General features: G+C 44.0%; 1 protein-coding gene across 1 annotated transcript; it reads left to right on the top strand.

Annotated features, from left to right (window-relative positions):
- The first annotated feature begins 1324 nt into the window (after nucleotides 1-1324).
- LOC130044212 (sulfotransferase 2A1-like) lies at nucleotides 1325-21996 on the top strand. Its single transcript, XM_056136863.1, has 6 exons — nucleotides 1325-1498; nucleotides 7743-7951; nucleotides 11351-11477; nucleotides 16366-16460; nucleotides 17508-17688; nucleotides 21648-21996. The coding sequence occupies exons 1-6, from the start codon at nucleotides 1363-1365 to the stop codon at nucleotides 21758-21760; spliced, it is 861 nt and encodes a 286-aa protein (XP_055992838.1). The 5' UTR covers nucleotides 1325-1362; the 3' UTR covers nucleotides 21761-21996.
- Nucleotides 21997-25370: the final 3374 nt, after the last annotated feature.

Genomic DNA, 25370 nt, shown 5'->3' with positions numbered 1-25370 from the left:
CCCCTAGAGTGTGCGGCTAGCCTCCAAGCTATGGAGTGAACCTCCTGGTACTTATCTTGGCTATTCTTGGGTGTTAGTCTCCTATTTTGTTACTATATGTTGCCCCATATGAATGCAATCTTTCTATGTTTCTCCCTCTCTTTCTGACTCATTTCACTTAGCATGATACTTTCCATGTGGTACCACTTGTATGTAAATTTCATGACTTCATCTTTTCTAACAGCTACATAGTACTCCATTGTGTAGATGTACCAAACTTTCTTTAACCAGTAATCTGTTCTCAGGCACTCAGGATTTTTCCAGATTCTGGCTATTGTAAAGAGTGCTGCAATAAACAAGTGCAGATGTCACTTCGACTGTACTTTTCGACTGTACATTTTTGCCTCGCCGGATATATTCTCAGTAGTGTTATTGCTGTGTCAAATGGGAGCTCAATTTCTAGGTTTTTGAGAATCGTCCAGACTGTTTTCCAAAAGAGCTGAACCAGTCGGCATTCCCACCCACCAGCTGTGAAGGAGGGTCCCTTTCTCGCCACATCTGCGCCAACACCTGTTACTTTTGTTCTTTTGGCTGTGGGCCAGTCTCTTGGGTGTGAGATGATATCTCATTGTGGGATTGTTTTTTTCATATCACTTTCTTCTCTCTCACTATTTGTGTATAGGATAGCCATGGACTTTTGGGTATTGATTTTATAGTCTGCAACTTTAGTATATAAGTCTATTGTTTCTAGGAGTTTCTTGGTAGAGGTTTTAGGGTTCTCTAAGTATAGTATCATATCATCTGCGAATAGTGAGAGCTTGATTTCTTCCTTTCCTACCTGGATGCCCTTAATATCTTTTTTGCCTAATCCCTATAGCAAGTATTCCCAATACTATATTGAACAGCAGTGGAGCGAGTGGGCATCGTTTTCTCGTCCCTGATCTTAGTCGGAAGGCTCTCAGTTTTTCTCATTGAGGATGATGTCTTTGTAGGCTTGTGGTAGATGGTTTAACTATTCAATAAAGAATTTTTTTTACAAATTTTTTTTGCTTATTTATATATACAATTGAGCAAGAAAATAAATTGACAAAACAAAATTCTCAGACTGAAAAAAATAAAGAGCTAGATGGGGAATAAAAGGATCCAGAGTAGAGAAGAAATAGATCATATGAACTTGAATAAATTAAGTCTATCATTATTGAAAAAAAAGATTCATAGTCAGATTCCACTTAATGTCTTTTGAGTGACCTCACAGTTGCATAATATCATGACCCTTGCACCTGCCCTAGGGATTGTTTGAATTTCCTTATAATGTGGGTATTACAATAAATGAAGCAACCTCAAACTGTGGATAAAACTTTCCTCTAAAGACAAGCGGCCAGAATGTCTGTTGAAAATAAAAAAATTAATGGTGTACTTTTTCCGACCGTGATTTTCACACTTGCTTTCATGACAGAAGAGTGGCATAATTTTTTGTTTACGGATGAAGATGTCTTGCTGATAACCTACCCAAAATCAGGTAAAGCAGCTGGAGCAGGTGCAGAGATGGGTTGTGGCTCTTTCTGTGGGCATTAGGGAAAGGAGAGAGGCTTTCTATAGGCCAGACCACCAGTGTCCAGGGAACTGGACGTGGAACTGGAACAGAGACATCCTAACAGACCTTGGGTGGGGGATACCCAGGCTCTAGGGGAGCCAATAAGACAGAATCCTAAGACATTGTCAAGTGTTTTAACTAGAACAAGATACATAAATCTAGAGGGAGTTCATCAAAGACCTAGAGTGTAGTTTGATTGTTGATTTGCTGGGACTGTAGAGGCATCACTACACACTATATATAGTCCTGTGATCAGGTTGTGTCCTGTAAGTAGAGTTTCTCTTCCGTTGTGAGGTGAATTAAAGACAATTTAAAGAGAAGAAAAAAGGGGAGTGCCCTGTCATAGAGGTAGGGTGCGATGGGGGGGATGGGGGGTGGGAGGGATACTGGGATCCGTGGTAAATGGGCACTGGTGGTGGGATGGGTATTTGATCATTGTATAATTGAAACCCAAGCACAAAATTTGTAAGTCTACAACTGTACCTCATAGTATCTCACTAATAAAAATTTTTAAAAATTAAAGAGAAGAAAAGTAGCATCTATTTGAGAAGTTAAGAATGATGAGAACAACTAGCACCAATCTGCTCTGGAAATCCTCAATGATTCAGTTACAACATTATGCAATTGTAACAGTGAAAACTAATGAACTTCTATTGACCTTAGTTTGGATCATTTCATTAACCTTTGTGTTGTAATGAACCCTTGATCACTTGATCACTTGACTTCCCGTTAATCGTCGATTTGCTCGAGCAGGCGTCAGTAACGTCTCCATTTGTCCCTGTCGCGTGCTAGTGTAGCCCAATGGCATCTGTTCGCTCTAGGAACATGAAGAGCCTCAAACCGATCGTTCATGATCTTGATGAAGAAGTCTGACCATCTGGTAGGTGGGCGGCCACGCAGTCTTTTGACATCCCGTGGAATCCAGTCAGTAACAGCTCTAGTCCAGCGGTCGTCTTTAAATCTCATTACGTGACCAGCCCATCTGATATTTGACACCTTGGGAAATGAGACAGCGTCCCTGATTCTTGATCATCGACGGATGTTGGAACTCCGGATTCTTTCTCTCATTTGAGTGAAAGATGATATTCCAAGCATAACTCTTTCAATTCCTCTTCGGGAGACCCGAATAGCGTTCTCATCCTGTTTGCGTAGGGCCCAGGTCTCTGAGGCATATGTTAATGCAGGAAGAACAGTGGAATCAAAGAGATGTGCCCAGAGCCGGAGGTTCTTCGTCCTCTTAGCTATTTCTTCGACGCTCTTGAAGGCCTTCCAAGCCGCCCTCTTCCTCCTGCGCAGCTCGGGTGCCAGGTCATTTGTCATGTTGACTTCTCGACCTAGGTACACATAGCTGTAGCATTCGGAGATGGTCGTTCCATTGAGCTAATGGAGCGTCAGGAACGAGGCTGTTTCTCATAAACATTGTCTTCGTAAGATTCAGCTGTAGTCCTACCTTTCCACACTCACGGTCAAAGTCGGCCAGCATTTGTGCCGCTTGGCTGATGTTTGGTGTTATTAAAACAATGTCATCAGCAAAGCAGAGGTGGTGTAGTTGCTGACCATCTATCTTCACTCCCATTCCTTCCCATTCCAGTCATCGCATGATGTTCTCAAGGTTGGCACTGAAGAGTTTCGGTGAAATGGTATCACCCTGCTGCACCCCTCTCTTGACATCAACAATCACTTCTTTGTAGAATGGTGAGATCCTGGTAGTGAATCGCAATACAGCTCACGGAGGATCTTGATGTATTGACCTTGAATGCCCTTATTGGCTAGGGCTTCAATGACCGCTTCCGTCTCAACAGAATCAAAGGCCTTCTTTAAATCAATGAACATTAGACAGAGCGGCATCTTGAACTCCCGAGAAACCTCAATGAGCTTGGTTATCATGTGGATAATATGGTCAATGGTGCTGAATCCTTTGCAGAACCCGGCTTGCTCGCATGGTTGTCCTTCATCTAGTGTTCTGCCAATCCTATTTAGGATGACTTGAATGAACAACTTGTAGATGACAGACAAAAGCTGACAGACAAAAGTTTCTATCCCTCTCGGAAAGACTGGACTGGCAAGCTTCCGAGAGTATTCCACCCACACGGCAGAGCCTCGCAAGCTTTCCGTTGTGTATTCAATATGCCAAAACCAGTAACTACAATGGGTCTCATTCACCTGACCCTGAAGGCTTCACCAACATGGAAGCACTGAGAAGGATGAGAAAGGAGAGGCCGATACAATCTCAAGGCCAAACTAGGCTGCCACAATGAAGGAAGACAAAAATGATCGTCTGTACTTTCAATGCACATACGCTAGCATCAGATGCATCCATCGAGGACCTGATGGTACAAGTGCGAAAGATCAAGTACGATATCATTGGTCTGACTGAGACAAGAAGGCACCAATCTCATCATGCCGTTTTCGACACTGGAGAAGAACTGTTCCTCGGAACATGTGATAAAAGAGGCGTTGGAGGCATCGGTGTCCTTGTCAACACAAACATGGCCGTGAGTATTGATTCATTCGGATGCCTAACAACCCAAATCGGATGTTTACATTTGAATAGATGTGGCTCACTGCTGGCAGTTTCTTCGTTGTCTACTCACCAACATCTAATTATGATAAAGGAGAAACTGAGAAGTTCTACATGGAGCTGGAGAAGTTCTATAAAGAAGACCACACCTTCTACAAGATCATTGTGGGTGATTTTAATGCCAAGATAGGACCGAGAAGATCAGCTGAAGAACTTCACATCAGTATCCATGGCCTAGAATGGAACGAACAGAGTGACAGACTGTCTGAGTTCATCATGTCGACCAAGACCATCCATGGTAATTCACAGTTCCAGAAGGCTGAATCTAAACGTTGGACATGGGAGTCTCCCGGTGGACGATTCCACAATGAAATAGACCACATCATATTCAATCGATGGTTTTGCCTGACCGATGTCGCTGTTGTCCCAAAATTCCAAACGGGATCGGACCACCGTCTCTTTCGTGCAAAATTCTACTTCACAGAGTGGGGAGAAAGGGCTGCAAAGTTTAGAAAGAGAACTCACAGAACGACCACCAACTGGGAGTTCTTTGGCACTATTGCAGCAACATGGGAAGAAGCCATTGTTGATGAGGAATATGATCGACTGGTTCAGCACCTCCATGATTGTGCGAGGAACGCCAAGAGAGAGATCACAATCACAATCACAATCACAATCACAACCATCCTGTTATTCGTCAATTGCCTCGAGCAGGCCCCAGTAACGTCTCTTCGTCCTAGCCCTGAGATTTTTTTTTAGAAAGAGAAAGAGATTTTTTTTTAGAAAGAGATTTTTTTTTAAGAAAGAGAGAGATAGTCACAAAAAAAGCCTGTCTTCAAAAACTCTTGAGCTTATTCACCAACGTGGTTTGGCGCATGCCCCAGGCAACCGCAAGCAAACGTCCAGTGCAAAGCCGTGCAGAGATGCGATCAAGGAAAACCTCAAAGAGAGAAGAGCAGAAATGCTGGTAGATGCGGCAGAAGCCGGGAAAAGTATTTGTAATGGCCGCCTGTCCTTTGCCAACTACAAGACCAAGATGACTGCCCTCCAATGTCCTGATGGATCCATCACATCCTCCAGAACGGCAATGGAGAAGATTATCCATGACTTCTACTCAAATCTCTTCGATAGCCATGTCCACTTGCCGACATACCAAATTCCACAGGATGGATATGTCATTCCCAATGTTCTCCCTTCCAAAATCCGACACGCCATTTCGTCAGTAAAGAAACGAACAGCACCTGGCCCAGACAAGGTCAGACCTGAACACCTGAAGAACCTGCCATCAGTACTCATCAATACACTGGCTCGGCTCTTCACACGCTACCTGTCTGAATTCAAGGTTCCGTCCCAATGGAAAACCAGCAGGACTGTTCTACTGTTCAAGAAGGGAGACATCCATGACATTGGCAACTATTCCTCAATCTGCCTATTGTAACGAACCCTAGTATATAAATTTAATTTATCTCTTAAGCGATATGGTGAGATGGTGGGTGGGTTATCAGGGACATTGGTGGAGGGACGGTCACACTGGTGGTAGGCATGTTGTTGTAACATTTAATGCCTGAAACATTTGTATTGTGAACAACATGGTAAATCATGGTGTTTTATATATACATATATTTACATATATATGTACATATGTATATTTAAAAGTGCATGTAGAGTTTATATGGATTCAGTAAAGGTCCTGTTTGAATGTTTATAATAAGGTATGAAGTTCCTACTCGTAGTCAAGACTATCTTACAAAGATAACTATAGGGAAGTGGGCAGAGAACTCCAGACACGTCTCCAGCACTGAGACATTTGATTGTTTCTTTGCTTACTGAGGTACTAGAGTGTTTCAACAGCATAAATGTTTCTGTTTGGGAATACATGCACCAATCCAAATCCAACACCAAATTGCCAATCCCCATACACCACTGCACCACTGCTCACCCACTGGTCCCTCGGTAGCATTAAAACTGTGACTGCAGGCTAAGGGGTAGCAGAGCTGGAGTCCCTCTGTTTTATTTTCTTGTTTATTTTCTTGACTATCTATCAGCTATATCATCTGGTATCTATTTTTTATCCATTTTATTTTTATTTTATTGTTTTAATTTTATTTTCATAAGGTTGTTCACATTAGTTGATTACATTCAATATTTCAACACCAATCTCACCACCATTACTCCTTTGTACCACCATTATTTTGAATTTTCCCACGACCATTCAAGCCATCCTGCAAGGGGCAGATGCTAGACGATTTATTTTCTATTGCCTGTTATGAATATCAACCAGCTCCCAGGAAGAGAACAGTGCAGTCTCCTGCCCTCGCGCCTGGCTGTCCTCGCCAGAGCCCCTTGGAGGGGAGCGGGTTGAGCTTTCCTCCCCGCCCCGACCAGGGCTCCGGCAGCTGAAGACCTCCAGGACCAGCCACCACCATGCTGAGACCACTCTCCACACACATGAAGGTACTGGCAGAGGGACAAAGCCACGCGGGTTCTGGGGCCGAGATCTCCAAGCCTACTCGGATTGGGGCCGAGCATCCTACACCCAGATCCTCCAAATTCCAGTAGGCGGGGGTCACACCCACCAACTGGCCCCCTGGCGCCGTGTAATCCCATCAACGGCCAAGACCCAAAGACTATAAAAACCAGCTACCGGAACCATGCGGCCACGCGACATATTATTACGACATCTTATTATCTCATTCCTACTTTGGACAAACTGGCAGGCTACCGAATGTAACCTGCCCACATGGCAGAGTCTGGCAAACTCCCCGTGGCGTACCCAATATGCCAAATACCAGTAACAATGATGGGTCTCAATCTCCTAAAGAGCCTTGAATGTAATCTCAGGGCTAGGATGAAAGAGACGTTACTGGGGCCTGCTCGAGGCAATCGACGAATAACAGGATGATTTGTGATTTGATTTGTGATTGTTATGAATATCATGAGAGGTTACTCGGCTGCGAAAGCAGCCATGTACTTCTGGGATTCTATATATAATGGTTGGGGTCCAAAGGCATCTCTTGTAGGGAGCTAATCCATTTTGAGATTCATTTGGGTGACTCTGGATCAAGGCCTGTGATGCCCTGAGATGGCACCTGGAGGCAGATCATGGGCGTGACAGCCAGGACCCCAAGAGGGCAGGGAGACAGGAAGGGAGGGCCAATCTCTGTTTTACCATGTGACCTGGAGTCTTAGTCTCTGAACCTGATCACCTGGGTTTTTCTTCTGGAAGCTCATAGCCACCAGGGCTTCATTTGGAGCAGGCAGAAAGGGCACATCCACTCTATCTGACGTGACCTGGTGGAATTGACACTGCACGGGGTCTGGAAAGAACTCTGGCAAGCTGTAGTCTTCCGGAATTCAATGCTGTGTCTCTGTCACCTGGTATTTAATTTCTCCATTACTTCCTCATGAGATGAGAATAACTGGACTTCATCTCTTCTCCCAGATGCTAGGATTCCTCACTATCTGCTCAGTTCTCATCTTTTTCATTCACTTCTGTTTGCGGGGATTTGGTTGCTTTCAGATTTCAATTTTTGTTGATAGAACTGCGATGCACATGTGAAAATGGTATCTTTTTGTTCCATATTTAATACAATGCCATTTTAAAAGTCAAAGAAAATGTCTGATCTTCATTTTCTGTCCTTTATTTAGGAACACACTGGATGATAGAGATTCTTTCCCTGATTCGTTCCAAAGGCAATCCCAAGTGGATTCAATCTGTGCCGATCTGGGATCGTTCCCCCTGGATAGAGACAGACGAAGGGTTTAAGGTATTAAAGGATCAGAAAGGTCCACGATTTATGTGTTCCCATCTTCCAGTCCAATTTCTGCCCAAGTCATTCTCCAATGCCAAAGTGAAGGTGAGTGCAACAATGGTCCTCATATATTTGATCAATGCTTTTTAAATGTCGCTATGCCCAGAGGTTAACAGAGACTGTGGTGGAGATGCAGAGTTTCTTTCAAGGACCTGGAGTGGGGTCTGTGATTCAGTGTTGGATGACGTTACTGTGCATTTCTGAGTGCAATATGTCAATCATTCCACAGGGTTTCTAGTAGCCAAGTTAAAATGCAAATAAAGAGTTCTTTTCTGTGCTATGTCACCCCACTCTGTTTCAGATGCAACTTAAATTAGGTCAGGTTGAAGACCAAAGAGCTATCCATAGGAGTCTGCTTGGAACATTCATAAATGAGGGTGAGTGGTTAGTACCTATCCCTGACTTTTCTACCCCTTTCTCTCTACTATTTGTCAATGCTGTTAAGTCCAAAGGTCTAGCACATCTCTCATAGGAATGACAGGTGATTCACGGGGATCGTTCAAAAATAGTAATATACTGTGTGTATTAGACAGCAGTTAGTTTGAGATGAACAATAGAGTCAAGTGAGGAAGAGTGAGTCTATGTGGATAGACAGGCACACCTCTGCCTTCTCGTCTCTGGGCCTCTTCTGTGTGTCCTTGACTCACAATCCAATCATTTCCTCCTGAAATAAAACAATGGAGAAGTGAAGAGTGTTTTGGGTCTCGGGATTTCTGATTTCTGGTTTCTTGGAAGCCCCTCTGTCTCCCAAACTCAGTTCAGGGAAAACTCTGAGTAACAAAGTTGGCATTCAGTAACATGGAGATCCAGGACTGGGTATCTTTGAAACCTTGTTGGGATGAGCAAATTCTTTTTTCCCTTTTTTTTATTAGAGGATTTAAGTCATACAATGTTGCATCTCCCATTCCTTCACCAATATACATTTACCACCAACAATGTGCCCAGTTTCCTTCCCATACACCCCTAAGCCTGCATCTATGGCAGGTAATTCTCTCTCTCTCTCTCTCTCTCTCTCTATATATATATATATATATATATATATATATATATATATCCCTTTCTCCTTTTGAACATTTTGGTTTGCTATATCGGCACTGAGAGGAAATGTGTTTGTTCAAGAAGTTCAGTATTTTTTGGAAAAATTACAGCTGGAGTGGATTTTTTAAATGGATGACAGATTTGGGTTGAACATAACTGCCAGGCTTCTGGAATTATAGCAAATTTGGTGGAGTTAGCCCATACCAATTACAAAAGAGCCTGGAGATTTCAGTCATTAAACCAGCATACTCAAAGTTCCAGCAGATTAATATCTTGGTGAGGTTCGTCCATAGATGTTGGAGTTTGGTCCAGGGGATGGTGTTGATTTTGGATTGTGGCAGCAAGTGGCTGCCAAAGACTCTGTTTGGGAATGCACTAGGCTAACTCTCTCCCTCACAGATGCACTGGAGGATTCAGTCATGCACCTGTCTTAAAACAATTTACTGAAGTTTTTTAAAAAATTCTTTTGAGATTTATTTAGACAGTTTTTGGAGCAAGCTCGATAAATGAGCTTGTGTGGCAGCACCAGAGGTGGTTGGTGGGCATGACTATCCCATACCTAAATTTTGGCAATCTAATTTGTCAGAAAACTGTATCATTAGTTGATGCAGTCTGGCCAGAGGCATAGCGCCAAATTTGGGGGTGTCAGGAAGCCCAGGGGCACCACCGGGCTGCTGACACTCTCTCCCAGCAGGTCCAGGTTGCCCCAACAGCGGTGCTGCAGCCTCTGGGCCCCAGGGGTGGTGGCAGTAGCAACCCTGGCCAGAAACTCTGGGTTGGGTACTCTTGGAAGGCAGCCACAACCAGTCCAGCACGACCTTCCCAGGGGGCACTGCCCCCATCCTAAGTCCAGTCTCCAGGCAATTGGAGCTCAGGAAGATTTTCCTTCAAGATATGATACCGATGGCCACTGCTGCCAGAGCTGATATGAGGGTCGGGGTGGGAGCTGTGGGGGTGGGCATGCCTGGTGGAAGCAAGCCTCTGAGGCCACGAGTCTCCCCTCCTCGGCGGGAACCTGCGGCGCCATCTACTCAAGGGCCCAAGTGCCACAGATATGCCAGGTTGGACCTGAAGATCACTGTTTATTCAGATAGAAGTGACCGCCGAGTTCTGCCAGCGCCGGCACCTGCAGCCACACCACAGCCTTCTTCAGGGGGCACATTCCTGGGCAGTGTTCAATGGTGGGCGCCAGGCCGGTTCTGAAGGTCACTCTTTGAGGGAGAATATTCAAAACGTTTTTTCAGGCAGAAATTTTGTGATCACAGCAGGCCACTGTTTAGAGAGTTGAGAGTTGCCACCGCTCTACCAGCTCTGGCGTCTTGGGGACACGCTGTCACGATCTTCTCTCCCCGCACCCCTGGTTATTTTGTATTGTATGGTGTTTTCCTGGATTATAGAAGAAGAGAGCTGAACACGTAACATGGAAAATGATAAAACTAAAAAGTAACAAGTGTTTTATTTTGTTGAGTATGAAGCATGACAGTATTAAGCTCTATGAAGCAAATCAAACAATAAAAACAGTAACATATGATGACTTTATTCATTTGTTGAAAAAATGAGAAAACCACAGCTTGGAATCTGGTCTCACATTCTGGGGGAAAAGTTCAGATAGAGAAGAGACCACCAAATAAAGAATTCTTGGAGGACCCGCTCTGGATGGGAGGTGTGTACTGAAATTAGACTATAGACCGAACATGATGGACACATAACACCTGCACTGCAGACCACAACACCCTAAAGGAGAGAGAGAGTAAAAAGGGAACATGCCTGATACAGAGCTGGGTTGGGCAGTGGTGGGGATGTGGGAGGGATACTGGGAACATTGATGGTGGAGAATGGGCACTGGTGGAGGGGCGGGTACTTGATCATTGTATACTGAAACGTAAGCATGAAAGTTCATAAGTCTGTAACTGTATCACATGATGATTCACTAAAAAATAAAAAATTTTAAAAACAAAATGAAAACTGAGCAAAGAGGGCAGGAGCAATAGTGCAGAAGGAAGGTGTTTGGTTGGTATGAGTGCCAACTTCAATCCCCAGTGCCCAATATGGTCCCCTAAGCCCAAGCAGAAAGATTCCTGAAACCAGAGCCAGGAATATGCCTAAGCAATTGATGTGTGTCCCACAGATCCCCCTCCCATCCACATCAAATGATCAATGAAAAAAGAGTTTAGGTAGATAAAAATTACTATTAATAATATTGGTGATCACTTCAGTAGGGGTAGGTTCAGGCAATAGAAGGGATTGTTTGGTGATGAGTGGAAGCTCAGATGCAAGGATGTCCTCTGTGGCACACTGGAAACACGGTCATGTTTTAAACTGGTACTTCCCTATATGAATGAATTTTTATAGGAAGGATAGAACATAATTCCAATGGTTGATTTTTAACTCCTTTTTCTATTGAAGGTGATTTACGTCATTAGAAATCCCAGAGATGTTATTGTGTCTGGACATTTGTTCTGGAAAGGCTTAAAATATGTTCAAGAAGCAGAATCAATGGAACAATATTTTGATTGGTTCCTCGAAGGAAATGGTGAGTGACTGTAAAATACAGTGGTTTTGTGGGGGTGTCAGGGTCTTTTATGAGATCTCATGTTACACCCAGATGATCACAAATCACAAATCATCCTGTTATTCGTCGATTGCCTCAAGCAGGCCCCAGTAACGTCTCTTTCATCCTAGCCCTGAGATTATATTCAAGGCTCTTTAGGAGAATGAGACCCATCATTGTTACTGGTATTTGGCATATTGGGTACGCCATGGGGAGTTTGCCAGACTCTGCCATGTGGGCAGGCTACATTCGATAGCCTGCCAGTTTGTCCAAAGTAGGAATGACATAATAAGATGTCATAATAAGATGTCGCGCGGCAGCAAATGCGGCAGCGCGGTTCCGGTAGCTGGTTTTTATAGTCTCTGGGTCTTGGCCGTTAATGGGATTACACGGCGCCAGGGGGCCAGTTGGTGGGTGTGACCCCCGCCTACTGGAATTTGGAGGATCTGGGTGTAGGATGCTCGGCCCCAATCCGAGTAGGCTTGGAGATCTCGGCCCCAGAACCCGCGTGGCTTTGTCCCTCTGCCAGTACCTTCATGTGTGTGGAGAGTGGTCTCAGCATAGTGGTGGCTGGTCCAGATGATAAGTCAGTGATTTTCCAACAAATGAGCACCCGTTTTGTCAGTAAGGAACCCAGTTTTTGTAGGTTCCAATTCTCTGCTGGAGTGCAGTCTCACAAACCTCCAGCGTCAGGACCTATTGGACACACTGGAGTATTAGTCCTCTCTTCCTTCTTCCCCTGGGGGTAGAGCCTGGAGGTCAGCTTTTCATCTAATACCTAGATGAAAGAACTTGACTTTACATAACATCTGGGGTATATCTTCGCTAGCTCCCATAATCTCTTGTCCCATATGGAGACGTTTCCATGGTTTGAAGTCTTACATTTAAAACGTGACCGATTTTGGTGCTAGAGAAACCACAGAATGGCGAGACGCTTACCTCACATATAACAGACCTTTGTTTGATTCCTCGCACCCCATATAGTTCCCTGAGCTTGCTGGGAGTGAATACTGAACACAGAAACAGGACTAAGCCCTGAGCACCCCAGAGGTCAATCAAAACTCAAATTTTCGACCCACTTTGACTCAAAGATAGTGAGTGGTGTAAGACAGACATTGGGTTCATACTTTTCCACCCTGAGACCCACTTTTTGCAGGAACATTTGTCAAACAATCATCTGAACCATTATTGTACTCTTGCTACTCTTGTTTATGACTCTGATGTGTAAACAATAAAGGCTGATGACTGGATGATGTCTACATTCTCTTCAGCCCACCAGATGAGTGCGTGCTTGAGGACAGTATTCTATTGTATTGATGCCATAACTTTGTGATCAGAGTAGAAATTATGGTGTCTGAAACCTTTAGTTTTGTTCCTCTTTTTTTTTTGAGAGAGAGAGAGAGAGAGAGAGAGAGATCGGGTTACTTAGAGCATTTTCTATTTTGCATATTGTAGAAACACATTTCTAGGTCCGCAGAAATGTCATGGAATTTTGAAAAGAATTGAACTGATTCTCTAGATCCCTCTGTACTCTGCACACATTCACCACAGCAATGTTCCCGAAGATCCAAGAACACAGGTATCTTTTCATTGATTTTTGTTTCCTTCACACTCTTCCATCAGTGTCTTGTCTTAACTGCACATGACTTTGACATACCCTTATTCTCTGGGTATTCCTGAAATGGAATTTCTTCTTTTCCCTCTACACAATTCATTGTTTCGATATAGGAACTCACTGCCCTCTGCATTTACTGACAGGACATTAGAATTGATGTTACTGATCAGTGATTTTCATGCCTACCTGCCCTCGTATTATTAGTCTAAATTTATACTTCATGTTGGCCAAATTATCTCTGTCCTCACTACCTTTCTACCTGTTTATTTTTGAGGTGCTAGGAATGTCAATTCAAAACAGGAACCACACCCCTGCTCCATGTTTTGTCATCCTGCTCTGTCTCTGGTATAGCTGAAATAGGATCCAATATTTCTGGTGTTAATATTCACTTTCTTATCAATGATGTAGCTTTGGGATGGAGCAATAGCACAGTGGGTAAGGCGTTTGCCTTGCACGTGGCCGACATGGCCCACACAGGGGGTCATCCACCCCTCTCGAAGAGCCCGGCAAGCTTTCGAGAGTATCTCGCCCACACAGCAAAGCCTGGCCTACTACCCGTGACGTATTCCATGCCCAAAACAGTAAAAATAAGTCTCACAATTTGTTGTGAGACGTTACTGGTGCCCGCTTGAGCAAATCAATGAACAATGGGAGGAGAGTGCAGTGCAGTGTGATGTAGCTTTTGACTCAATTGGAAAGTACAATTCAGTGCAAGTATGACAAACGAGCCTCATGCATGAAGGAACCAGCAGAGGAACTCAAGTGTGTGGGACCTGAGGCTGTGATCTTCAAGCCTGCTCGGATCGGGACTGGACCTCCTCCACCCAGATCCCCCATCTTTCAGTAGTTAGGCGTTACATCCACCAACTGCCCCGGCGCTGTGTTATCCCATCAACAGCCAAAATTCAGGGATTATAAAACCCAGCTCCCGGTTTAGTTTATTGTCTAGTTCTCACTCTTGGAGAATCCGACAGGCTACAGAGTGTATCCTGCCCAAGGCTGAGTCTGGCAAGCTCTCTGTGGCGTATTCAATATGCCAAAATCCAGTAACAGTAATGGGTCTCATTCTCCTGACCCTGAAGGAGCCTCCAATGTGGCAATTGCTAAAATCTCAGAATTAGGACGAATGGAGACTAACCACCGGGGAGAAAAACTGTAAATAGATAGTTATCAAAGGAATATGATCTGGGTCTGTCTTGGTTTTAAAAGTGACACAGTTCTGTGCTCAAGCTCATTGTAGTGAAAGGTGGGAAGTGAAGGGAGAAAAATGATGCAGGTAAGGAATTGAAGTGAAGGAACCAATGCACGCACAAGATTTTCTATGTCAAGACAGACTTTGAATAGCATAGCTGCAGGGGGACCAGCCCAGGGATGGCAAGAACTTGTCTGTGCCTTTCTGGTAACAATTTGCAAAAATCATGTTTAGTTGTTTCACTCCCCAGGGCCAGATCAGAGATCTTTTAGTGTCAAAAGATTATATTATTCATTAGGAAACTTGTACAATTATATGCATTTTGTTCTAGGAATATGAGGAATTTCTTCTATTCTGCTCCATTTTTTCTCTAAACACACTTTTCATTCTCCTCTATCCGCTCTTTCCTAGTTTCTTTTTATGTTTTGAGAGGAGGTTTGTTTTTGAAAGGGCCAACCGGCTGTATATTGCTCCTGCCTTTATGCCCTCTATTCTTCAGCGTGAACAGAAAGTTCTTTATCTACTTTTACACAACCATTTCACAATGTCATATTTTTAAGATCCTTTACTCCCGGGTCCCGAGAACTTTGACTAAGCATGTTACCTCGAAAAGTCCTCATGGTATTTGGCTTGCTTTTTGCCCAGCCTTGAGTGTCAGTTACTCAAACAGTTTCCATGTTACTGTGGCCAAGGCAGACATCTGCAGACTCTCTGTAATGAAGCCAGCCTGACTTGTTCCTCAATCAACATTATATTGTCCGATGCACAACTCTGATGTGCAATTACTGGCAGGCAATTAATATGCAAATATCTCTGTGCACAGGAATACTTAATTTGCAAAACGAAATCAAATTTAGGTCAAATTACCAAATAGGATAATTTGGGTCCAAAATTTTGGCAGATTCATGCTTTGATGAATGATTAACTCATTTTTAAATGTTCTCAAAATGAATTTATAAACATGAATTACACTCAACAAAATTCTCAAAGCCATTCTCAGAGTGGCTTTTGTCTCAAATTCTCAAATGTGCTCTGAAAGGAGAAGAATGAAACTTCCATACACGTTTCATACTAGTTTTCTGAAAATGTCGTGGTCTCTGGAAGAGTGAGACATTCTGTCCATATTTCACCTGAAACACGAGCCTTTGTTTAGGCTCCTTCTCAAAGGACAACTGGAGTGAGCAGAACGCACAGGCACAGTGATTCCCACGAGCATACAGCAGACAGAAGAGCTCAGACATGCTCTACACCCACTGAATCCAGTGCAGTCAGGATTAGAGGAGAGACATACCAGTGGGGAAGCAACTGGCCTTGCATGCAGCCAATTCTGATGTGATCCAAAGTCCTTCATGGCTCCCCACGCCTTGAACGCAGATCCAGAGTAATCTTTAAGTACTGTAGAGTATGACTACCTCCCCTCCTCCCCCACCACAACCCAACAAAGAAAGTACACCACATTCGAGGTAACCCCTAGGGGGATGCTCGACCTTCCAAAATCACATGATATACAAAAAAAGTCATTCCCCAAGGAAACATGTCTGAGAAAATCCTGAATCAACAGAGCTGAAAGCCCACCACTATCACATAGACATATTATTCAATTCCCCAGGAAACAGTAGTTGAACATAGAACAGAGCTCTTAGAACAGAATAGGGGAGATAGACAGGCAGAAACATACCGAGAGATAGAGACAGAGAGACAGAGAGGGACAGAGAGACATAGACAGAGATCATTTCCAGAGAGAAAATAGTTATCAAAACAACTGTCAAAGCTGTAAGAGAGACAATATATTCAAGATCCACTACTGTGTCTCTTCATCCTTGTTCGGGTCGCAGGGCAGGAACTTCATAGAGACTCAAAAAGCTGCTGCAGAGCTGACTCGGGCAGGAGACCCCCAGGATGCTAAAGTACTGTGTCCCCATTTCCTCCTGTTCAATAAGTGACTCCAAGGAAAGGCCACACAATGCAGAGGCGCAAGCAATGTTGCCTGAGTTTTGACATTCAGAGGATCCTAAGCACCATAGTGTGGGACCCACTCCTTTCTCTGCCTCCCCACTCTGCAGTGCCCTATGGATCGTGGTTCAATCATATCCATGGCTGGATGCCCAGGAGAGACCAGGAGAACTTCCTGCTGCTGAGTTATGAAGAGCTGAAAAGGGTAAATCTGGTTCTTATGGTCGGAACCCCCAAACTATTTGCACCTTATGACCTGTTCCTCCTCCTCTGTGTCTCAAACCAACATCTCTGTAGACATATGGTAGGTCCCCGGGGGAGGACAGTTTGTGCCAGTGGTGCCCCCCTTTGGAAGAGCATTCCCCAGACTCCTTACTCTTGACCGTGGTTCTATGCTCCATTTAACAACATTCAAAGAGTGTCAGCCCCATCAGAGACAGGTGATGCGTGATAGTCACATAGGTAATGGATCCTCCAATGTGGTCACCACTGGGAATGCTGCTCATGGGGTGGGAATGCTGGACTGTGGAAGCAACTTGAGCTTCCCAGATGCATCTGCAGTTATTTCCTATTACCCAACATACTTCCCTAACAGAGGGTTCCTTCTGACATCCACTCCCTCTCATCCCCTGGAGAAGTTTCCATCCACCAAAACAACTTTCCTGACATCACTTCTCATGACAGAAGTTACCTTGTGAAACATAATCAAGACTCATGGAAAAAGAATGTAAAATGCTTCTTAGTTCTGGGAAGAAGTAAGGTTCATTAGTCACAACTAAGTCCTTCCAGAGTTGCATCGTTTTTCTTATCATCTCTCACTGGTGCTTTGTGCACCCAGTCCAATGACTGACACTGTTTATAGGATGGCACTGTGCACATGTACGTTCCTCAGTCGGGGTTTCTGGACAGCCTTGACAGCACCACGAGAGCTGCAATTTATCCCTTTCACCATGTCAGCTTCTCACTGGACCTGTCTTGAGTGACTCTCACCACAGGTGTCTAAAGTCTTTTCAGCATCTTGTGTTCTGGACCCTGTTTAGCAAGAAGACATACCTACCCCTCAGAGAACTGAGGGGACCTGCCTTCTTCGCACTCCCTGTGTTCCCTCTGACTGTTTCTAGCCTGTCCAGTTCCTGGGCAGTCAAATTTCAAAGTGCTCTTCTGCTCCTACTCCCCATATCCCTTCTGGGCTTCTCTCTCCTCTCCTCTCTGGCGTCTTTCAAATCATTGCTCTTATCTGATCTTCTTCAAGGACACAAGAAACAGTGTGCAGAAGATCTGCCGATTTCTGGGCATGGAATTAGGACCAGAAGCCCTGGATTCAGTCCTCGAGAATTCTTCCTTCCAGGCTATGAAAGACAACAAGATGTCCAATTATTCTCTTATGGATGGTGTTGCTATTGATATAAAGACATCAACCATGATGAGAAAAGGTAAAGCAAAATGCTGTGTGTATGGCAGGACAACAGGGCTGATAGCAGAATAGTTTGAGTTCATGCATGGACATTGTCAATCACACATTGCCCCTCTCCCTGACCTGGGTGAAGATCACTCATAGTTATGACGTGGGCTAAAGGCACTGGCAGATGCTGATTCCTGCTTTGGGATCATCTGAGTTCTGTGATGTCAGTAGATCTATCTCTCTTCTAAGAAATTGGCATGCAGATATTCAGCTTACAAAGGGGTCCTAGTGAATTCCTGACCAAAATTAAACAGACCAGTCTGAAAGACCCGGGGAAGAGAGTGAAATTGGGCATGGTCTTGTCACTGTCCTGAACTAATAAATGTCTAGAGTTTTCATCCTTTGAGAGGACAGTTTAGGTTTTTTACTCTGCAAAAAGGCTGTGTTCCTACAAGTTTGTGTCAGACCCTGTGTAATAAAATTTGATGAATTCCCTACCCTCGGGCTCAAGATGAAGAGTTTCTCAGGCACAGACTTGGAAGTAGAAGTAGAATTTTGCAGAGCTGGGAGAAAGGGCTGCAAAGTTCAAAAAGAGAACTTCCAGAACTACCACCAACTGGGAACTCTTTGGCATTATTGCGGCAACATGGGAAGATGCCATTGTTGAAAACATTGACGAGGAATACGATCGACTGGTTCAGCACCTCCATGAATGTGCGAGGAATGCCAAGAGAGAGAGAGCCACAAAAAATCGCCTATCTTTGAAAACTCTTGAGCTAATTCGCCAGCGTGGTTTGGCACATGCCTCAGGCAACCGCAAGCTAACGTCCGAGCTCTCAAAGAAGTGCAGAGATGCGATCAAGGAAGACCTCAAAGAGAGAAGAGCAGAAGTACTGGTAGATGCTGCAGAATCCGGGAAAAGTATTCGTAATGCCCGCCTGTCCTTCGCCAACTAGAAGACCAAGATGACTGCCCTCCGACGTCCTGACGGATCCATCACATCCTCCAGAATGGCAATGGAGAAGATTATCCATGACTTCTACTCAAATCTCTTCGATAGCCATGTCCACTTGCCGACATACCAAATTCCACAGGATGGATATATAGTTCCCAATGTTCTCCCTTCCGAAATCCGACATGCCATTTCGTCAGTAAAGAAATGAACAGCATCCGGCCCAGACAAGGTCAGACCTGAACACCTGAAGAACCTGCCGTCAGTACTCTTCAATACACTGGCTCGGCTCTTCACTCGCTACCTGTCTGAATGCAGGGTTCCGTCCCAATGGAAAACCAGCAGGACCGTACTACTGTTCAAGAAGGGAGACATCCATGACATTGGCAACTATCGCCCGATCTGCCTATTGTCTGTCATCTACAAGTTGTTCACTCGAGTCATCCTAAATAGGATTGGCAGAACACTAGATGAAGGACAACCATGCGAGCAAGCCGGGTTCCGCAACGGATTCAGCACCATTGACCATATCCACATGATAACCAAGCTCATTGAGGTTTCTCAGGAGTTCAAGATGCTACTCTGTTTAACGTTCATTTATTTAAAGAAGGCCTTTGATTTTGTTGAGAAGGAAGTGGTCATTGAAGCCCTAGCCAATCAGGGCATTCAAGCCCAATACATCAAGATCCTCCGTGAGCTGTATTGCGGATTCCCTACCAGGATCTCACCATTCTACAAAGAAGTGATCATTGATGTCAAGAGAGGGGTGTGGCAGGGTGATACCATTTCACCCAAACTCTTCAGTACCACCCTCGAGAACATCATGCGACGACTGGAATGGGAAGGAATGGGAGTGAAGATAGATGGTCGGCAAATACACCACCTCCGCTTTGCTGATGACATTGTTTTAATAACACCAAACATCAGTTAAGCGGCACAAATGCTGGCCGACTTTGACCGTGAGAGTGGAAAGGTTGGACTACAGCTGAATCTTACGAAGATAATGTTTATGAGAAACAGCCTCGTTCCTGATGCCCCATTCGCTCTCAACGGAACGACCATCTCCGAATGCAACAGCTATGTGTACCTAGGTCGAGAAGTCAACATGACAAATGACCTGGCACCCGAGCTGAGCAAGAGGAAGAGAGCGCCTTGGAAGCCCTTCAAGAACGTCGAAGAAATAGTTAAGAGGACGAAGAACCTCCGGCTCCGGGCACATCTCTTTGATTCCACTGTTCTTCCTGCATTAACACATGCCTCAGAGACCTGGGCCCTATGCAAACAGGATGAGAATGCTATTCAGGTCTCCCAAAGAAGAATAGAAAGAGCTATGCTTGGAATATCACGTTTCACTCAAATGAGAGAAAGAATCTGGAGTTCTGACATCCTTTGACGATCACGAATCAGGGACGCTGTCTCATTTCTCAAGGTGTCAAAAATCAGATGGGCTGGTCACATAATGAGATTTAAAGACGACCTCTGGACTAGAGCTGTTACCGACTGGATTCCACGGGATGTCAAAAGACTGCGTGGCCGCCCACCTACCAGATGGTCAGACTTCTTCGTCGAGATCATGAACGATCGGTTTGAGGCTCTTCATGTTCCCAGAGAGAACAGATGCCATTGGGCTACACTAGCACGCGACAGGGACAAATGGAGACGTTACTGGCGCCCGCTCGAGCAAATCGACGACTAATGGGAAGTTAAGTGATTAAGACTTGGAAAATTCCAGCTTCAAGGATGTGAGGCTAGAAGAAGGAAGGAAATGATTTTCATACTCAGCCAGGCCAGGCTGTCACCCAGGGTTGTGGTGTCAGGTGACACACCATGGTGGCCTAGAGGTTGTGCAGGAATAAGAGGCTTTCCTTGATGCTTAAAATCTAGGAGAATTTGATGTGTTACTCTTTTTTCGGGGTGGGTGGAAATGAGGGATGGTGTGAGCCATGCCAGTGATGTTCAGTATTTACTCTTGGCACTTCACTCAGGAATTACTCCTAATGGTTCAGGGGGACCCTGTGGGATGCCAGACATAGAAACTGGTAGGGCCATGTGGAAGGCAAAGGACTAACCCCTGTACTATGGCTCTGGCCCCTGCTCAGTGACTCTTAGTCAACTACTATTTTTCTGCAATGTCTGGCTTGATTCTGATTCTTTCCTTTGGAAAAGAGACCTGTGTTCTGCAGTTCATGATGTTGCATATGAAAACAGGTAACTTGAATCACAGACCACTTGAGGAAAGCTATTGCTTTAGAGGGTGGGAACATTTTGGCAGCTGGGTGAGAATACATTTTTCTGTTGTGAGAGGATGATAATTTTGTGGAGAGCAGGATGAGGTGCTTGCCGGGCTAATTTCTGTCTTTGAAGTGACTCCCATTCCCTGTTCAGGACTTCAGAACTAGATTTGGAGATATATTCTATAAGGAGTTATTACCACAATGAGATACTAAGACACAGCCCTAGATTGCTACCACTTATATCCTTTAAGCAGATAGTAGACAAAAGTGTCCGGGTAATTACCAGAAGGAGCACTTCCTCTCATGGAGAGCAATATCCTTCAGATCCCCAAGTATTCTGACATAGAAATCCTAGCCAGTGACCTCCAGGCCGAGATTAGTCTGAAGAAAATTAATCCAGTATTTTAAAAGAACAGAAGGAACTGAAGAGAAAACAAGAGAAAAGATAGAAGTCACTTGCATAGTATGCAGCCGACCTAGGCTTGGTGCAGCAACACCTACCTGAGCTGACCAAGGAGTGATTCCTGAACAAAGCCCCAAGAGGAAACCCTGACACTGCTAGTTGTAGTCCAGAAATAAACAAATAAAAAAGAAATGAAAAATGGCTCTCTCACATTCCTTGCCAGTTACACTCAGCAAAGTGAAGAAACCTAGCACAGCATGACTTAGTTTTGCTAAGACTTGCTTAGACTTGCTCTTAGTTTTCCTTTTCTGCATTAGTACTTGGCAGAGGAGAAGTGTCAGTGTCTTAGTGTCAGCAGAGCTGAAATCATCTAATCAGAGTCCCTCTTTTATGTTTATCAGGTGTATCTGGAGACTGGAAAAATCACCTCACAGTGGCACAAGCAGAAACCTTTGATGAAATATACCAGGAGAAGATGAAAGATCTTCCTCCAGAGCTGTTCCCATGGGAATAAAGTTCTAGATTGTTCTGGATCTCACATAGATGTTGATCATCGTTCAGTCTTTGCACAAGTGCATGCCAGGGGGATGATTGTTTATGATCATTCATTTCTCCCTGGTACCCTAATGAACTAGTCATTGCATCTTGGTGACGTTGCTTGCATTGATTTGTGTACTGCTCGGCATATAATGCAACCCACTTTGAAAAAAGAAATATGGATGGATGTTTCTTAAATGGATAAAATATTACAAGTAATGGTGTTAATATTGTTTTAATCCAAATGTGGCTAAACCAAGGTGTGGAGATCAGAGAGTTTTGTTGGGGGCTCATGAGTAAGAGCTTTCCCAGTATTGCAGGTGTCCAGGCTGAGGAAGTGCTTGCTAGGTGTGTGGCTGCCACTTTCAAAATTGTAGCATCATCGATACCCTGAGAACCACCAGGGGTCACTCCTGATCACAGAGGAAGGAAGAGGCCCAGAGCATTTCCAGGTGAGGACCCTATAAGGAAGAGTAAAATTAAAAGGGTATTTTGACACAGTTGGCAGAGAACATCAGAATAAGGTTAAATTTAATCACACCCACTACACACATACACTTCTCACTGGTAGGTCTTCTCAGACACGGAAACCCTCCCCCTTCCACCCCACTGTCAGCTATCATATCAGCAATGCTCATCAACTTTCACACTCAGACTAACAAATCAATGCAAAGTCACCCATTTGGTAATGACTATATCAAAATATCTATGAGCATAAGATTGTATTTTAATAGGGGAACAAGCATGCCTAAATTCTGAAATTTGTGAATTTGAGACTGGCTAGATAGACTCATGTGCTCCCATCAAAATTCTCTGTCATGGTTAGATCAAAGTGAAGAGCAAGGCACACTAGACTGGAGATAATCATTTTTGTGGGAAACCCCGTTCTTGCAATTTTCTCTTTGTGCACATAGGCAGGATAATCCTACCTGCTTTGTCTTTTACTCTGGGAAAGTCAGTATAATGGGTAGTTGACAAAGTGAAGTCTGTGAGGTCACTTAGAGTGGTACCAAGAGCCAGAGGAAGTCTTTCTATTTGAATTAGACCCAAAGCTCTTGCTTTAAGAAACCATCGATGAGGGTAGGAGAGATAGAGAAGAGACCAGTATGACAATGAGATCTGTGAACAATATTTGTGGACAAGATCTGAGGGCTAAAAGCAGGTAAGTGACAATCTATATAACCTTTCAGCATCAATATAGAGAACTATACTTCTCAACGGGGTTGGAAAAAGAGAGAGAGAGAAAGAGAGAGAGAGGTGGGGGTAGGGGGGTGTGATGGGAGGAAACCTGGGGACATTGGTCCTGGGAAATGTACACTGGTGGAGGGACAGGGGTTGGAATAGTATCGAACTGAAATCCAATCATGAACAGTTTTGTAAGGTTCTATCTCAGTGATTCAATAACAAAGTTAAATAAATAAAAGAAAAAGAAAACAAAACCATCAGGCATCAATTGATGGAGAAGTAAAGATGATATCATGGAACAGGGTTCATGCTTCCTAGAACCCTTCACTGTTGGAGCAGAATGAAAGCCTGTTCAAGTCATCCACTTCCTCCTTTCACTTTTTACATTTCTGTGCCCTCCAGAAAACTAACTTGACAAAACCTCCAGCAATAATTTTCTCTGTTGTCTGCCTTAATCTATGAACCCCAGCTTGCCTTTTACTGCTCCACAAAATGACGTGCTTTGTCTTGTCATTGCCTCCGCATGTTCAGGTTGAGAAGAATACGGTCACGAGAGAAGATAATAATTTTATTCTCTCAGCTTAGGAACACTTTTCCTTTCCAATTGAGCACTTACATGTGACTTGTGAGAGTGAAATCAAATCAAATATTTAGAAATGAAAGTCATATAGAACATCACAGAAAGTTGTTAGGTGGTATATGCACAAAGATTATATGGGCATCTACCCAAATCCATTACAAAGTGCACATTCAGGCTGCGCGCCTGGGATTCTCTGTCCCAGTCCCTCATGCTACATGTGCAGTTGGTCAAACTGAATAGTGTACTTCCCAGAAAAATTTAATCAAATTGTATTATTAGCCAGTCTGTTCATCATTCACAGAGGACTTCTTGCATGTGTGCAGTGCTGATTTTGATCTGTATCCTAAAAGTGAAGCAAAATAAAAGTTCTTCATTACTAGTGCCAGAGAGATAGCACTTGCCTTGCATGTGGAAGACCCTAGTAGCTACCGAGCATGAGATATGTTCACTGGAGCATGGACATATTCTCAGTGAACATATATCAGAGTCAGAAGTATTCCTTGCCCTCCACCAGATGTGGTCCCAATGTCTCCTTCAAAGTAAAGAAATAATTTTTTAAAAATTTTTATTAGTGAAACACCATGAGGTACAGTTGTAGACTTACAAATTTTTGTGCTTGGGTTTCAGTTATACAATGATCAAGTACCCATCCCTCCACCAGTGCCCATTTTCCACCACCACGGGTCCCAGTATCCCTCCCACCCCCATGCCCCCTATCTCACCCTGCCTCTGTGGCAGGGCATTCCCCTGTGTTCTCTCTATCCTTTTGGGTGTTGTGGTTTGAAAAAGAGTCATTGAGTGGCAATCATGTTTGGTCTATAGTCTAAGTATAAAAATATTAAAAAATAATGGGGCTGATGTAGGAGTACTTAGGTTAGGGCACTTGCATTGCATGTGATCAACTAATGTTCCATCTCTCATATAGCTCGTGCACCTTGGGAACTGTCAGTGCAGAGCCAAGAGTAATGCCTAAACACCTCCAGTTTTGCTCACCCCTCTAAAAATAACTCCAGAATCTGAATAACTAGTCACAGCGAGAGCTACAAATCACAAGAGCAAAGTCAAGTCAGGATCGCCACATCGTTCTAAAATCTGTGCTCTATTCTCAGGAATTCAGTGGAATTTTAGTCACAAAAATTTGTATTGGGGCAGAGATGCTGCCAGAGACCATGGCAGGTTGAATCATCTTCGACATCCCAAAATGGAGGGTTGAGCCAGCACCTACCGAAACAGATTTTTGTCAGCAGAGAACTTCTACACTCCAACCACCGGCAACCTCATGGACATTTTTGTTAGGCTCTGAATGAGACTCCCCCAGAAATGAATCTGTTGAACAACAAAGGTATGTGGGTTGTGTGACTGAAATCTCCAGGCTTTCATGGAGTCAGGGAAGGGATACCTTCCCCTGTTCTTCTGGAAGCCTGGCAGTCATGCCCTTAACCTTCTTCCTGTGCTCAATAATCTCATTAGTCAGCCATGATCCAGAAGCTCATTAAATCTCAAAAGAGACCCAACAGGTTACAGAGATTTTCCAGATCCTGTCACCCAATGTCACAATCCAGTCAAAATTTAACTTTTGCTGTATCACCCCATTCAAAATTTTGTATTCCTGAAAAGCAGTCTAAATTCATCTCAAACATTACATACTGATAAACCAGAAGTCGCACACCACATTGGATGTGATGTAAAATAGAAGGCAACCAATCTCGATCAACAAGATTAAAACACACACGGCTTATCCTGTAACAACAAGTTAGCAATCGCTTATACAACGGCTTAAGGGCTCCATGGCGAGATACAACAATCTTCACATACTTCATTC

This window comes from Sorex fumeus, unplaced genomic scaffold, assembly GCF_029834395.1.
Source record: "Sorex fumeus unplaced genomic scaffold, SorFum_2.1 ptg000122l, whole genome shotgun sequence".
Lineage (NCBI taxonomy): Eukaryota > Metazoa > Chordata > Mammalia > Eulipotyphla > Soricidae > Sorex > Sorex fumeus.
This window is presented reverse-complemented; position numbering and strand designations above follow the sequence as displayed.

Bases quoted from the DNA above. Each gene is read 5' to 3' on its own strand.
- LOC130044212 (XM_056136863.1), top strand. From the start codon at position 1,363: ATGTCTGTTGAAAATAAAAAAATTAATGGTGTACTTTTTCCGACCGTG. The intron at 16,461-17,507 runs GTAAATCTGGTT...ATCTTCTTCAAG, and splicing joins GTTATGAAGAGCTGAAAAGG to GACACAAGAAACAGTGTGCA. The intron at 17,689-21,647 runs GTAAAGCAAAAT...TATGTTTATCAG, and splicing joins ATCAACCATGATGAGAAAAG to GTGTATCTGGAGACTGGAAA.